The 11,697-nt window shown below is 33.3% G+C and overlaps 3 protein-coding genes across 4 annotated transcripts; 2 read left to right on the top strand and 1 right to left on the bottom strand.

Annotated features, from left to right (window-relative positions):
• Positions 1 to 16: 16 nt before the first annotated feature.
• LOC114879468 lies at positions 17 to 1,361 on the top strand. Its single transcript, XM_029194409.2, has 2 exons — positions 17 to 622; positions 696 to 1,361. The coding sequence occupies exons 1-2, from the start codon at positions 347 to 349 to the stop codon at positions 813 to 815; spliced, it is 396 nt and encodes a 131-aa protein (XP_029050242.1). The 5' UTR covers positions 17 to 346; the 3' UTR covers positions 816 to 1,361.
• Positions 1,362 to 1,607: 246 nt separating this feature from the next.
• Positions 1,608 to 4,996, bottom strand: LOC114879466 (protein charybde-like). The gene is made up of 4 exons (XM_029194407.2): positions 4,588 to 4,996; positions 3,695 to 3,878; positions 3,438 to 3,593; positions 1,608 to 3,353 (listed from the first exon to the last, which is right to left on the bottom strand). Exons 1-4 carry the CDS (start codon positions 4,634 to 4,636, stop codon positions 3,263 to 3,265), a joined length of 480 nt encoding a protein of 159 aa, XP_029050240.1. The 5' UTR covers positions 4,637 to 4,996; the 3' UTR covers positions 1,608 to 3,262.
• Positions 4,997 to 8,762: 3,766 nt separating this feature from the next.
• LOC114879458 lies at positions 8,763 to 11,646 on the top strand. 2 transcript variants are annotated; one of them, XM_029194394.2, is made up of 6 exons: positions 8,763 to 8,994; positions 9,065 to 9,305; positions 9,403 to 9,873; positions 10,283 to 10,486; positions 10,565 to 10,809; positions 10,894 to 11,646. In XM_029194394.2, the coding sequence occupies exons 1-6, from the start codon at positions 8,861 to 8,863 to the stop codon at positions 11,459 to 11,461; spliced, it is 1,863 nt and encodes a 620-aa protein (XP_029050227.1). In that variant the 5' UTR covers positions 8,763 to 8,860; the 3' UTR covers positions 11,462 to 11,646. The 2 variants fall into 2 exon arrangements, 1 of the variants encoding a protein (XP_029050227.1); XR_003789910.2 differs by lacking the exons at positions 10,565 to 10,809; positions 10,894 to 11,646 and having other exon boundaries at positions 8,767 to 8,994; positions 9,403 to 9,978; positions 10,350 to 10,434.
• Positions 11,647 to 11,697: the final 51 nt, after the last annotated feature.

Genomic DNA, 11,697 nt, shown 5'->3' with positions numbered 1-11,697 from the left:
TCGCCCTGATTGGCGATACTCCCATGCGCTTGCGCACAGCGTCGCTAAAGCGCTTCCACGCGACGCATCTACGCGAAAGTGCATCATTTGGAGTGTATAACGGGTAGCACGGTTTTTTATTCACGTCTATCATTCTGTATTCTTTCTATTCAATCGTACTATTGTTTTACCCGTATATTAAAAGTGATTAGCGGAGTGGGAGTATCGATGCTCGCTAAGTTCCCCCACCATCTTCCAACCTGCGCGGCTTGGTTATGGACTCTGGTGACGGCAAGTACAGTAACAATATTTTATCCTTACACACTGTATGTTTGTTTTCTGGACTTCATTTTAATTTTAAATAACGATGGATGAAAACGCCGATTTCTTAAAATCTAACAAACATGTAAATTCATCCGTCGAGGATCGCATTTTAACTATGTCTTATATCCTTCCCTTTAATATCCGACAATCAAAATGGCAAAAATTTATATGGAAACAATTTGTCGAACATCAAATTGCTTCTATTCGCGAAGAAATCATTGACGTCGCTGCCGCGAGTATGCTTGAGAAATATTACTTTGAAAGATCATTCAAATTCGTTAAAAAGTGTTTAAGTGTCGCCTGGTTACAATTGTTCGACGTGAGTATTAACCTTAAGGAAACCAAAAATGAAAAATTCGAATTTTCTCCTATTTTGTCATTTTATTCTTTAGTGGATATCCTTGAGGTTAGAACGTTCGAAATGCGACACATTTCAAAGGATAGATGTCGAACCGCAATCGTCGCAAATTGATTCTTGGATTTTTAGAAACGCTTTGCAAAACTTGAAGTAGTTTAGAAAAATCCGTCGAGTAGTTAGCGCCATTTTTGTATAGATGGCGATGGAATCGAATTAAAAAAATTTTTAATTTGTCGCGGGGGTGTCTGGGACCCCTTGAGAAGAAAAGCGTGTCCAATCTTTCTATATCTGTAATCACTGCTATTATTATCTTTTTGTATGAAAAGAAGAAAATAAAGTAGGATTTAGAAAAATCGTGACCCCTTTGGTAAGGAGAAAGGCACGTCCAATGTCCACTACTTTTGCATCTGTAGTCACTGATAACAAATACTATTTCTCGTTTTTATAATGGGCAATGAATCAATTCATGAAGAATCAACAAAGCGTTTATTACAACTCTCATAATTTATTTTGCTTTCTTTGTTTTCTGCAGTAAGATTACAAATTACATTAATAATAATCGATCAAACGAAAGCTGAAACGCTGTACAAAATTAATCAAACAATTTGATAATAGAGAGAGAGAGGGTATCAGTGTTGAAACTATAAGGTTTCTTTTTATACTTTAATAAAAATTAATGAACGAACAAATTATTCAAAAACATGAAAAAAATACGACGAACAACTACTAAAAAAAAATAAAAAACATTGATTGTGAAAGATTGATGAACACGCATTGAATGCAAAGCGTGCGAAAATGTAGAAATTATCCAACCAAGCACAATACTTAACAACGATATAATGAATAAAAAAAATTAAATATCCTACACGTTATATGCTTTTAATGTCTTTTTGTTATTTCTAATCATTTAAGGAAGTACAAAATATGCGTAACAGCATCTGTCTTATATATCTTATTTCTATATTATAACGCGATCATCGCACATTTTTTTTTTTTTTTTTTACTTTTATTTCTTGTTTCCCTTCATTTTCCTTCTATTTTCAAAGAGACCAGGAAGAACATTTTATTCAACGATTTTTAATTCGCAAAACCTCTATCGTTCTTCGATATAGCCAGTATATAATTAATGTAAGTTTAATAACACGAGTTCTGGAAGTTTTATTTGTCGTTTCAAACGTTTATATGAATACGAATAATTGTTCTACTTTGAAAATTTAATTTGGAAAATTCTAGTACTGATCAGTCTTATAAATTCCATTTGTATTTATATGCACACACACGCACGCATGAACACTTGCTACATATCATTTTGGAATATCATTACTGCAAGTTCTTGTCAAATACAGTAATTTCAAATCATTTTTTTTTTCTTTCTATGGAAAAAGCACATCTTAGGTATCAAAAGTCCCAAAAAGTATCATTGGAACAACAAAGCGATAGAAATCATTTAGTGGTGTGGTGATAATGCTCCTATAAGAGGATCTTTTACACACATGGCCAAAGTTTGTAATATCACACGCTGATCCGTTCTTTACGTTGCTCACAAATTTTTCTACTAATATCACATCATCACGAATTGATACCTAAATTACGGTGAGATTTCTTGTTAGAAATACAATGCATCGAAACATTGGACAGTAGTAGTTTAAAAACACGCATATATCAATTGATAACCGATATCAGTAGTATACGTATATAAAACAATATTAGATAAGAATGATCGAGATATCCATTAGTATTTCTAAAATAAAAAATTTCAGCATATCTAAATTCCTAATACTATGAAAGAAAAGTTGATTTTAATTTTAGCATATCGTTAGATTATCACGAAAAAATATATTACACAAGTCTTGTAAACGAAGATACCATTTTCTTTCTTTAGGAGAGAACATTTCTTTATGCGACCTTAGAAATTTACACAGCTGTCACAATTCTACACCGCATTCGTCAAGTTTCAGTAGGGATCTATGAAATCCACGTTCAACGCTATACCGTGATTGTCGATGAAATTATGTACTTTGAGAAACTTGTCTGTACTATAACGCTAGACAGATATGTATTCGTTTATCCAAAGTGAATGCTCTTTTCTTTAATACGGCGCTACTACGTTATAATCACTTTTATTTCTACAATTAGATAAACATATAAAATCTAAGAATCACATAAAGAAACTACTCGATCTGTTTTTATTTTATTATCACATTTTCATTTTCCCAAATGGATTGCATCTTCAGCTAAAAACACAGCCAATTCACACTATATCTTTCTTAAACAATTGCAGATCGGTAAAACGCAATATTGTTTTTCTATCCTTGCAAAGGGACATATCATTGCCGTTTTAAAGAATCTTGACAAGTATCTAGAAAGCAATATACAAGAAGCGCGCTCTTTCCTCCCTCTTACCCATATATAATAATTTCTTGTCTCTTTCATGTTGAATAATTATAAACTAAATAATTGTAAAATATACGCTCTTCGAAAGAGTAGGTCCCGCTTTACACGCACGGAAAAAGACCATCTTCGGATTGACGAAGTTAGAGCAGGTAGAAATAATTGCATGTACTAAAAAAAGTCAGACAACTCCCTGAACCATCTTTCCCTTCACTGTGTTTGTTGATAAGATCTGTACAATTTCTTTTTTTCCAACGTAAAATCTCTACTTATCATAATGGTACCTCCTCTTGTAAGATTCCTGCAAATAACAATGAGCTAAAGTTAAGAATTTGTCTTTCAAAAGTAATTTATCACAACAGTTACTATAATAATAATTACTTACTTTATGAACTGTGGTAACAGAATGTGCCAAGATGTATGATCTTGTTTTAATGTCAGATAAAGTTCAAAGGTGGATACTGCATTAGGATCGCATTGTATTTTTGACAATTTCCGACATACACTGTCCGTTTCAAAACTAATAAATAGAGTACAACCTCTGTAAGAGAAGAAGCGAATGTAGATTAATACGATATCGAAAAATAAAAATAAAAATAAAAATAAAAAAAGGTATGCGCGAGATTAGAAGATAATATTTACCTGAGACCACAGGGTTCATTCTCAGCCATGCTGAGGACATCTTTAGCTATCCTAGGCAAAAGGTCGGCAGGTAGCAAAACTTCTCCGCACGCTAATTGAACATGTTTCGCCCTCCTTAATTCGACTTCGAGTCGTTTCGCTAATGCCTGGCAAGCCCCGTCGAATTCATCGGCAACTGTTTCAGCTAAATCAATAAACGAATAATCAATTAGAATCGATTATCCATTCTTGCTGCTTACAACAACATTATTATTATTATTATTATTATTATTATTATTACAAGTAACAGATTGTTACGCGACTTTATACATATGTATATTGAGTGACAAACACATACGCACGGGTGTACGTGCGCACAGCGGCACGTAGGTACATACTTCACACACACACACACACACACACACACACACATATACCGGCGGACGGAGTACGTACCGGCAACCGAGATATTTAGGGAACTAAAACGGTCTTTACGAGAATATCATTTAAATCGATTATAACAGTTTTAATTTTTACAAAACGTAAATAAATAGCTAAGTAAAATACTAGTTGGGTCAACATGAATTTTTCAATTTTATGCCTTCATATACATATGTAATTAATAAATAAGAAAAATTCAAGATGGAAAAGATACTTTTATAAAAATTTATGAAATTTGTTTGCACTTAGAGTTAATGAGAATCATTAAAGCTGTAAAATGCTCATATTCTTATTCGACGAAAAAATCAGCTGATTTTCCGAAACAAACAGCTCCGCTTCGTCGCTTACATATATACATCCAACAATCGATCGTCTTTTAAAAGCGTATGTAAGGTATGATATGATGAAAGAAAAAACTCAATTGCTCGTTTAGTTGAGAAAAGGAAATTAAATCGAAAGGAACATGTAGATACCTCTTGTGTTGCTGAAATCCACATTTACAGGACACGGTAAAACCTCCATTATTCGAAAAACGTTACACACAGACACAATTAATTTCACAGCGACCTTCTTGAAACAGAACACGATACACGTATTATTTCCTCGACGCTACAAGTATGTTCTGCGGTAATTTGGTATTATTTTTGACAAGAATAATTTCACGACAAATGTCACCAAGTCCGATAAAATTGATTTTTTCTATTACTCGATAAATATCAATTGTTCTTTTTTATTATAATTGTACTTTCACTTTGATTAACGCCACATCGAGCAAAACAACATCCCTCGTTAGACTTTTTCTCCGAACAACTGATTAACCGGCACGATGACGCGACTTTATACGAGTTGTCCCCTCTCCTCCAATTTTTCCCTTCTACCGTTCCTTAACAAACCGCCTAGCAACACTGGCTACGTGATGTTTCGCACTGCATCCACTTCGGCTGTTTCCGTATATCCCCGTTCGGTTACCTTCGGTTCTTAATACCACTTTCCTTCAGCATCGTCCGTCCACCGAACCGATCAACTAAACGCCCGAAACAGCCTATCGTGGTTTAATCCTAGCCTACCGGTATTCTCCATGTTTACATCTTTTTCCCTAATTCTTTCAATCTGTATTCCCTTTATCGCTATTACTTTTTTCAGATTCGTTTTAATCTTTAGTTTTTAATTATAAAACAGTTGCTTGTTCTCTTACAATCAGTTCGCAAATAAAGCATACAAAGGTTTACGAGGAAACTTGGTTGATCGCTAAGATTCTGGATCATTCGATATATTCCTGTAAATCGTGTAAGGTGTACAAGTACCAACATAATATACTTCACACACTAACACCGATCTTTCGTATGATTACTGTCAAGTAATTAACGTGTATTTTTTATTTGGAAAATTTATTTATAAGAAAAGATATTGGTTATTGCAGCTTCGGGAAATAAAGTTCAATTAATTCAAGAAATAGTATAAATGAAAACGCGTTATTAATGAATAAGCGGAATAAGGGGTTCGATGACTAAACATATTACTGAAACAATGGAAACAAAAGAAAGCAAGAAAATGAAAAAGAAAACATTATTCAACGATACATAATTACGACAAAAAGAATAATGTAGATTGTAGAATAAGTTGCTATCGACGTTTGCTGAGGACTCAAACAAAAAAACAGAAAATAAAGATGCTTCTTATATCAACGATGATTGCCATTTTATGTACTTTGCAATGATTATCCTTGAAATAGTGTCAATTTCAATTTCTCGTTAAAAATTTAAACAATATCCAATCTTAATTCACATTCGTACAGTTAAAATATAGTAATATAAACCGATTGGAATGGCTACGTGATATTTGTATAGTAATAGAATGGTTAAAAATATCATGCAAGTGATATTACACCCTTTTACGTGATATAAAATCCACTGCTCATTTACAATAATGTTATCAATATTTTCAATAATTCCCTGTTCGTGTTTTTTAGTTTATTTATCGAACCTGTAAAAACAAACCTGACAACATGAGATACGATTACCTCTATCGTGAATATATTATTTTATTACTACCACATGATATTTCTATATCTGTGTATGTACAAGTACGTATGCAAATGCTCTTCGCTTCCGACAGATAGTTTTTAACATAGAATAGAAAAGTGTATCTGTCACAACTTTATTATTCCATCAAATTACAGTATTCGAGTCATTATTAACATAAATTATTTAAATAAGTAATAAACAGTATATATGTATAGAGATTTCAGTCGGCTTTAGTATGATGCAACACTGATGAGAATTGATTTGATTTTCTTACATGATTCATAAGAATAAGAGTTTTATGTATTGCATAATTTGTTTAGTTCTTTCACAATCAAATCAAATTATTTCATCTTTTTAATGAAATCCTTTATCTTACATGCTACGTTATATTCCCTCCCTCGACACCAACAAGATAATAATAGAATTTCCAAGAATCTTCTCCTTTACATACACTTATTATTGGAATCTTATATTAATTTACATTTCATTGTGATTATATTATCTTAATTATTTCTTAAGTAGATTAATATTTCTTTTACTCTACTTCAAAAACTATTATCTGTTTTTCTATTTATTTTTAGGATTTTGTCGATAAATCTTCTTAATACATATGTATGTATATTTTATAAATGTATTATATGAATGCGACATACATATATACATGTGTACACGAGCGCGAATGATTACATCATAAGTTTTGTTTTTTGGTAATAAAAAAAAAAAAAATCTGACAAGTTTACGTCGTGACCACTAACCGTACTCTTTAGTATGAAAATTTCCCTTCTCGAATAGAATTATAAGCCAACAAAGAATTTCATTTTATGTATAATAATTCATTACAGCGATTCATTGTAATTATATAAATAGTTTTGTAAAATATATCTTTTTTTCAAGGTTACTGAAAATTGAAGTGAAAGTTTGCATCGCGCTCTTACCGCCCTCTATTGAACATTGGTTGTTTCACCAACGTTCAGCCAGTTATCACCTGTTCGACGTAGAGCATCAGTCTTATAGCGACTGCCGGGGGCTGCAGATCTACCTGCTAAACATACATATACCCTTATTTTATTTTCTGCGTTCATTTAATTTGCTGTATTTATCTTCGTAGCTTATTGAATAAACCCATTAGGAGGACGAACGTGTTGGTTTTGTTATCCCTGATTCCTTTACATCTCTGCACCCCTTATAAACCTGCATTCCTTACACCTCAGCATCCGTTACATCCCTGCTTTCTTCATATCCTAGCATCCCTAACATCCTTGTATTCCTCACATCCCAGCTTTCTTTCTCTCCTTGCATCCCTTACATCCCTGCGTCCCTCACATCCCCGTATGCCTAACATCCCTCCATCCCTTACACTCTTCAATCCTTTACATCTCCCTATCCCTTAAATGTCTGTTCCTCTTGCAACCCTGCTTCCCTTATAGCCCTGCATCCCACAAATCACTTTATTCCCTACAATCTGTGGTGCCTTACATCCCCTTATCGCTTACGAATAAATTTAGCGCCCTCTAGCGGCAAAAATGCGAACTAAAATTTCGATGTCGGATCAGCGCCATCTGGTTTCAGAAAAAGGAACTAAATCATGTCGAATTTTTGGCCCTCTAGCGGCAAAAATGTGAACTAAAATCTCGACCTCGAGTCAGCGCCATCTGGTTTCAGAAAAAGGAACTAAATCATGTCGAATTTTTGGCCCTCTAGCGGCAAAAATGTGAACTAAAATCTCGACCTCGAGTCAGCGCCATCTGGTTTCAGAAAAAGGAACTAAATCATGTCGAATTTTTGGCCCTCTAGCGGCAAAAATGTGAACTAAAATCTCGACCTCGAGTCAGCGCCATCTGGTTTCAGAAAAAGGAACTAAATCATGTCGAATTTTTGGCCCTCTAGCGGCAAAAATGTGAACTAAAATCTCGACCTCGAGTCAGCGCCATCTGGTTTTAGAAAAAGGAACTAAATCATGTCGAGATTTTGGCCCTCTAGCGGCAAAAATGTGAACTAAAATCTCGATCTCGAGTCAGCGCCATCTGGTTTTAGAAAAAGGAACTAAATCATGTCGAGATTTTGGCCCTCTAGCGGCAAAAATGTGAACTAAAATCTCGACCTCGAGTCAGCGCCATCTGGTTTCAGAAAATGGAACTAAATTTTGCAACAATTTAAGTTTAAAATTGTTTTTCACGAGACTTTACTTACCTTTACTTACCTTTACTCGAACCAGTGGCCATAAGTATATTATTTATAATATATTTATTATAAGGGTTGAAAGGATACAAGAGATGCAGGGAGAATTTAGGAGTGTAAGGGATACAGAGATATAAAGGGTACGGAGATGTAAGGGCAATGATATAAAGGATGCAGAAGTAAATGTAAGGGATGCAATAATGTAAAGGTTGCAGGAATGTAAGGGATGCAATGATATAAAGGATGCAGAAATGTAAGGGATTCAATGATATAAAGGATGCAGAAATGTAAGGCATGCAGGAAGAAACTTAAAACTCAAAATAAACTCAAAAGGAACTTACAGCGGTATGTATGTACAGATACAAGGATACATGGGGTTTCTGGGACCCTGTAAAGCATGATACCTCGAAAACGAAGGCATGTCCAGTCTTCAACATCTGTAGTCATTGCACTGTGTTAAACGAACAGCTGATGTATGTATGGAAGCCGGTGGGACGTTGTGGAGATATATTAATAGAAATAAAAGGAAAGTTTATTGTTTATAATGGAAGAATGTCCGCCTATTAATGTACGTTTGGCAGTAAATAGAGTTGATTTAAATTTAATAAAGAATGAAGATAAACAACCTCGGATATACACACCGGGAGAAGAAATTGCTAGTCAACCTGACTTTTTGAGGTAAAACTTTGTTTAATTTATTTGTTGAAGAAAAATAACATCTGTATTTAACATCTTACGTTTTCATCAGGGGTCATGGAACGTACGTAGACGATGAAAACACATTACGTGCATCTGTAGCTGGTATTTTAGAAAAAGTAAATAAACTCATTTCGGTTAAACCATTGAAAGCACGTTACCAAGGCGAAATAGGAGACGTAATTGTTGGTCGTATAACTGAAGTTCAACAAAGACGATGGAAAGTTGATACAAATTCCAAACTTGACTCTGTGTTACTACTTTCTAGTGTTAATTTACCTGGTGGAGAATTGGTATGGCGCTAAGATGTGGCCACATCCAGTTTTACAGTATTATACAAATGTAAAATTGTAATAATTTAAAATAATTTAGTATTTGTATAATTTGTAGAGAAGAAGATCTGCAGAAGATGAGCAAACTATGAGAAGATATCTCCAAGAAGGAGATTTAATTTGTGCAGAAGTACAAAGTACTTTTGTAGATGGTTCCCTTTCATTGCATACTAGAGTTTTGAAATATGGTAAACTATCTCAGGGCATAATGTTAAAAGTTTCACCAGCTCTGATAAAACGAAAAAAGACACATTTTCATAATTTGGAAAATGGAGCAAGTTTAATATTAGGAACCAATGGTTATGTGTGGATTGGAGCTAGCGAACAAGACACTGATAGATCAGAGGGTGGTTTCACACAAGATTTATCAAGAATTCCACAAACAATTCGTGAAGTTTGCGCAAGGCTGCGTAATTGCATTTTGATTTTAGCACAATGTAATATGCAGCTCACAGATACGTCTGCTACATATGCTTATGAGGAGTCTATGAAGTATAAAGTAAATGACTTACTGGAACCTGAGGTAATGGTTGATGTATCGCTATTAACTCATCACAAACTAACACAGTGACTTTTATTTCAATTATATGTGTTTACCTATTATGCAACTTGTAGCATAAAAATATAAAGAAAGGTAATTTAAACTTTACTTTTGTAATATAATATATTTAGTAATAAAAATTTTTAAAAATTTCTTATAAACTTTTTATTCCGGATTTTGCTACCAAATAGGATTAAAAATAGAATAGATAGTAGTAGTTACAGATATTGAAATAGAATACTGCACTGCAGTAAAACTAATGTAAATTGTATAACACTACTCACAATTAACACACTTTTAAGTGGTATGAAAAGTAGCATATAATATAATTATTCTGAACATCGGTTCAGCTCTGTCAGTATTGATTAAACAAACATCTTAGGAACAAGAAATTTAGCAAAGAAACATGGATGCCTGTTTTACTGCATTTGATAAAGATGCAGATGGATATTTATCTCTTACAGAATTTCAGCTGATTTGTCGCGCACTATTTCGTAACGATCGTGGAAAAATTTACGATCTTGAAGAAGATCAACTGAAGGAAATATATTCTATATTTGATTTGAATGGAGATGGAATGATCAACAGAGAAGAATTTGAGGTATTTTCAAAGATTACTATCAATCATAATAAGTTTTAATAATTTTAGTAGTATAATATGTCCTTTATTAATTTACAGGTATGCTGGAATCGTTGGATTAAAATCTGCACTCGTCCGAAAAGTGCGTTTTTAATTGTAGATGTACAAAATGATTTCATAACCGGTTCTTTAAACATTAAACAGTGTGCTGCACAACATGATGGCTCAGAAGTAATTGAACCAACAAATCGTTTATTAGAAACTGTACAATTTGATGCAGTTTTCTATTCTCTTGATTGGCATCCTGTAGATCATGTATCTTTTATTGATAATTTACATCTAAGGTAACCGATGCATCATTTTTGGCATACCTAAATCTTGCACTTTTGTTGATCTATTTTTAAGATAATTATTATATTTTTACACAGAGAAGTTGATACTAGTAGTGGAATTTCAAAGGAAGCAGCACAAGTTTATGATACAGTTACATTTAGAGGACCACCTCTGTTAAAACAGCGCCTTTGGCCACGTCATTGTATTCAGGACTCTTGGGGTGCAGAACTTCATAAAGATTTAAAAATTGTTAATAACGCAATTAAAATATATAAAGGAACGAATCCAGAAGTTGATTCGTATTCTGTCTTTTGGGATAATAAGAAAATGATGGAAACTAGTTTGTCTTCGCAATTACAAGAGAAAGGAGCAACGGATATATACATCTGCGGATTAGCTTATGATGTTTGTGTTGGAGCTACCGCAGTTGATGCACTCACAAGCGGTTATCGAACTATTCTCATTGACGATTGTAGTCGGGGAGTAGATCTTGTTGATATTGAAAAAACTAAAGCTACTGTCATAGCTAACAATGGTGTAATTGTAAATTCAAGTCAAGTAAAAGCGATGGTTGAAGGAAGGGATCGCCGTCCAGAACTAGGATATAAATTAGCCCTGGAAATTAAACGAAAATTAAATTTTGTAGAAGATGATGATAAGTAATTTAATTTCATTGTAAATTAACAATTAGTATACAAATCTGTAAAGCTTAATTAAATTAATTAGTCATTCCATAAGTTATTCTTTAAAGAACTTACGTATTTACATATGTATTATATAAGTGATACATCTATGGCACATAATGTACCTGTTATCAAATAAAATAAAATAAATTTTTCTTTATTTAATATTTGAGAATTCATGATTCCCCTGTAACATCATTTTACCTATATAATTTT

The sequence above is a fragment of the Osmia bicornis genome, chromosome 12, assembly GCF_907164935.1.
Source record: "Osmia bicornis bicornis chromosome 12, iOsmBic2.1, whole genome shotgun sequence".
NCBI classification, from domain to species: domain Eukaryota; kingdom Metazoa; phylum Arthropoda; class Insecta; order Hymenoptera; family Megachilidae; genus Osmia; species Osmia bicornis.
Note: the sequence above shows the minus strand (reverse complement) of the source record. Positions and strands in the feature narration are given on the sequence as shown.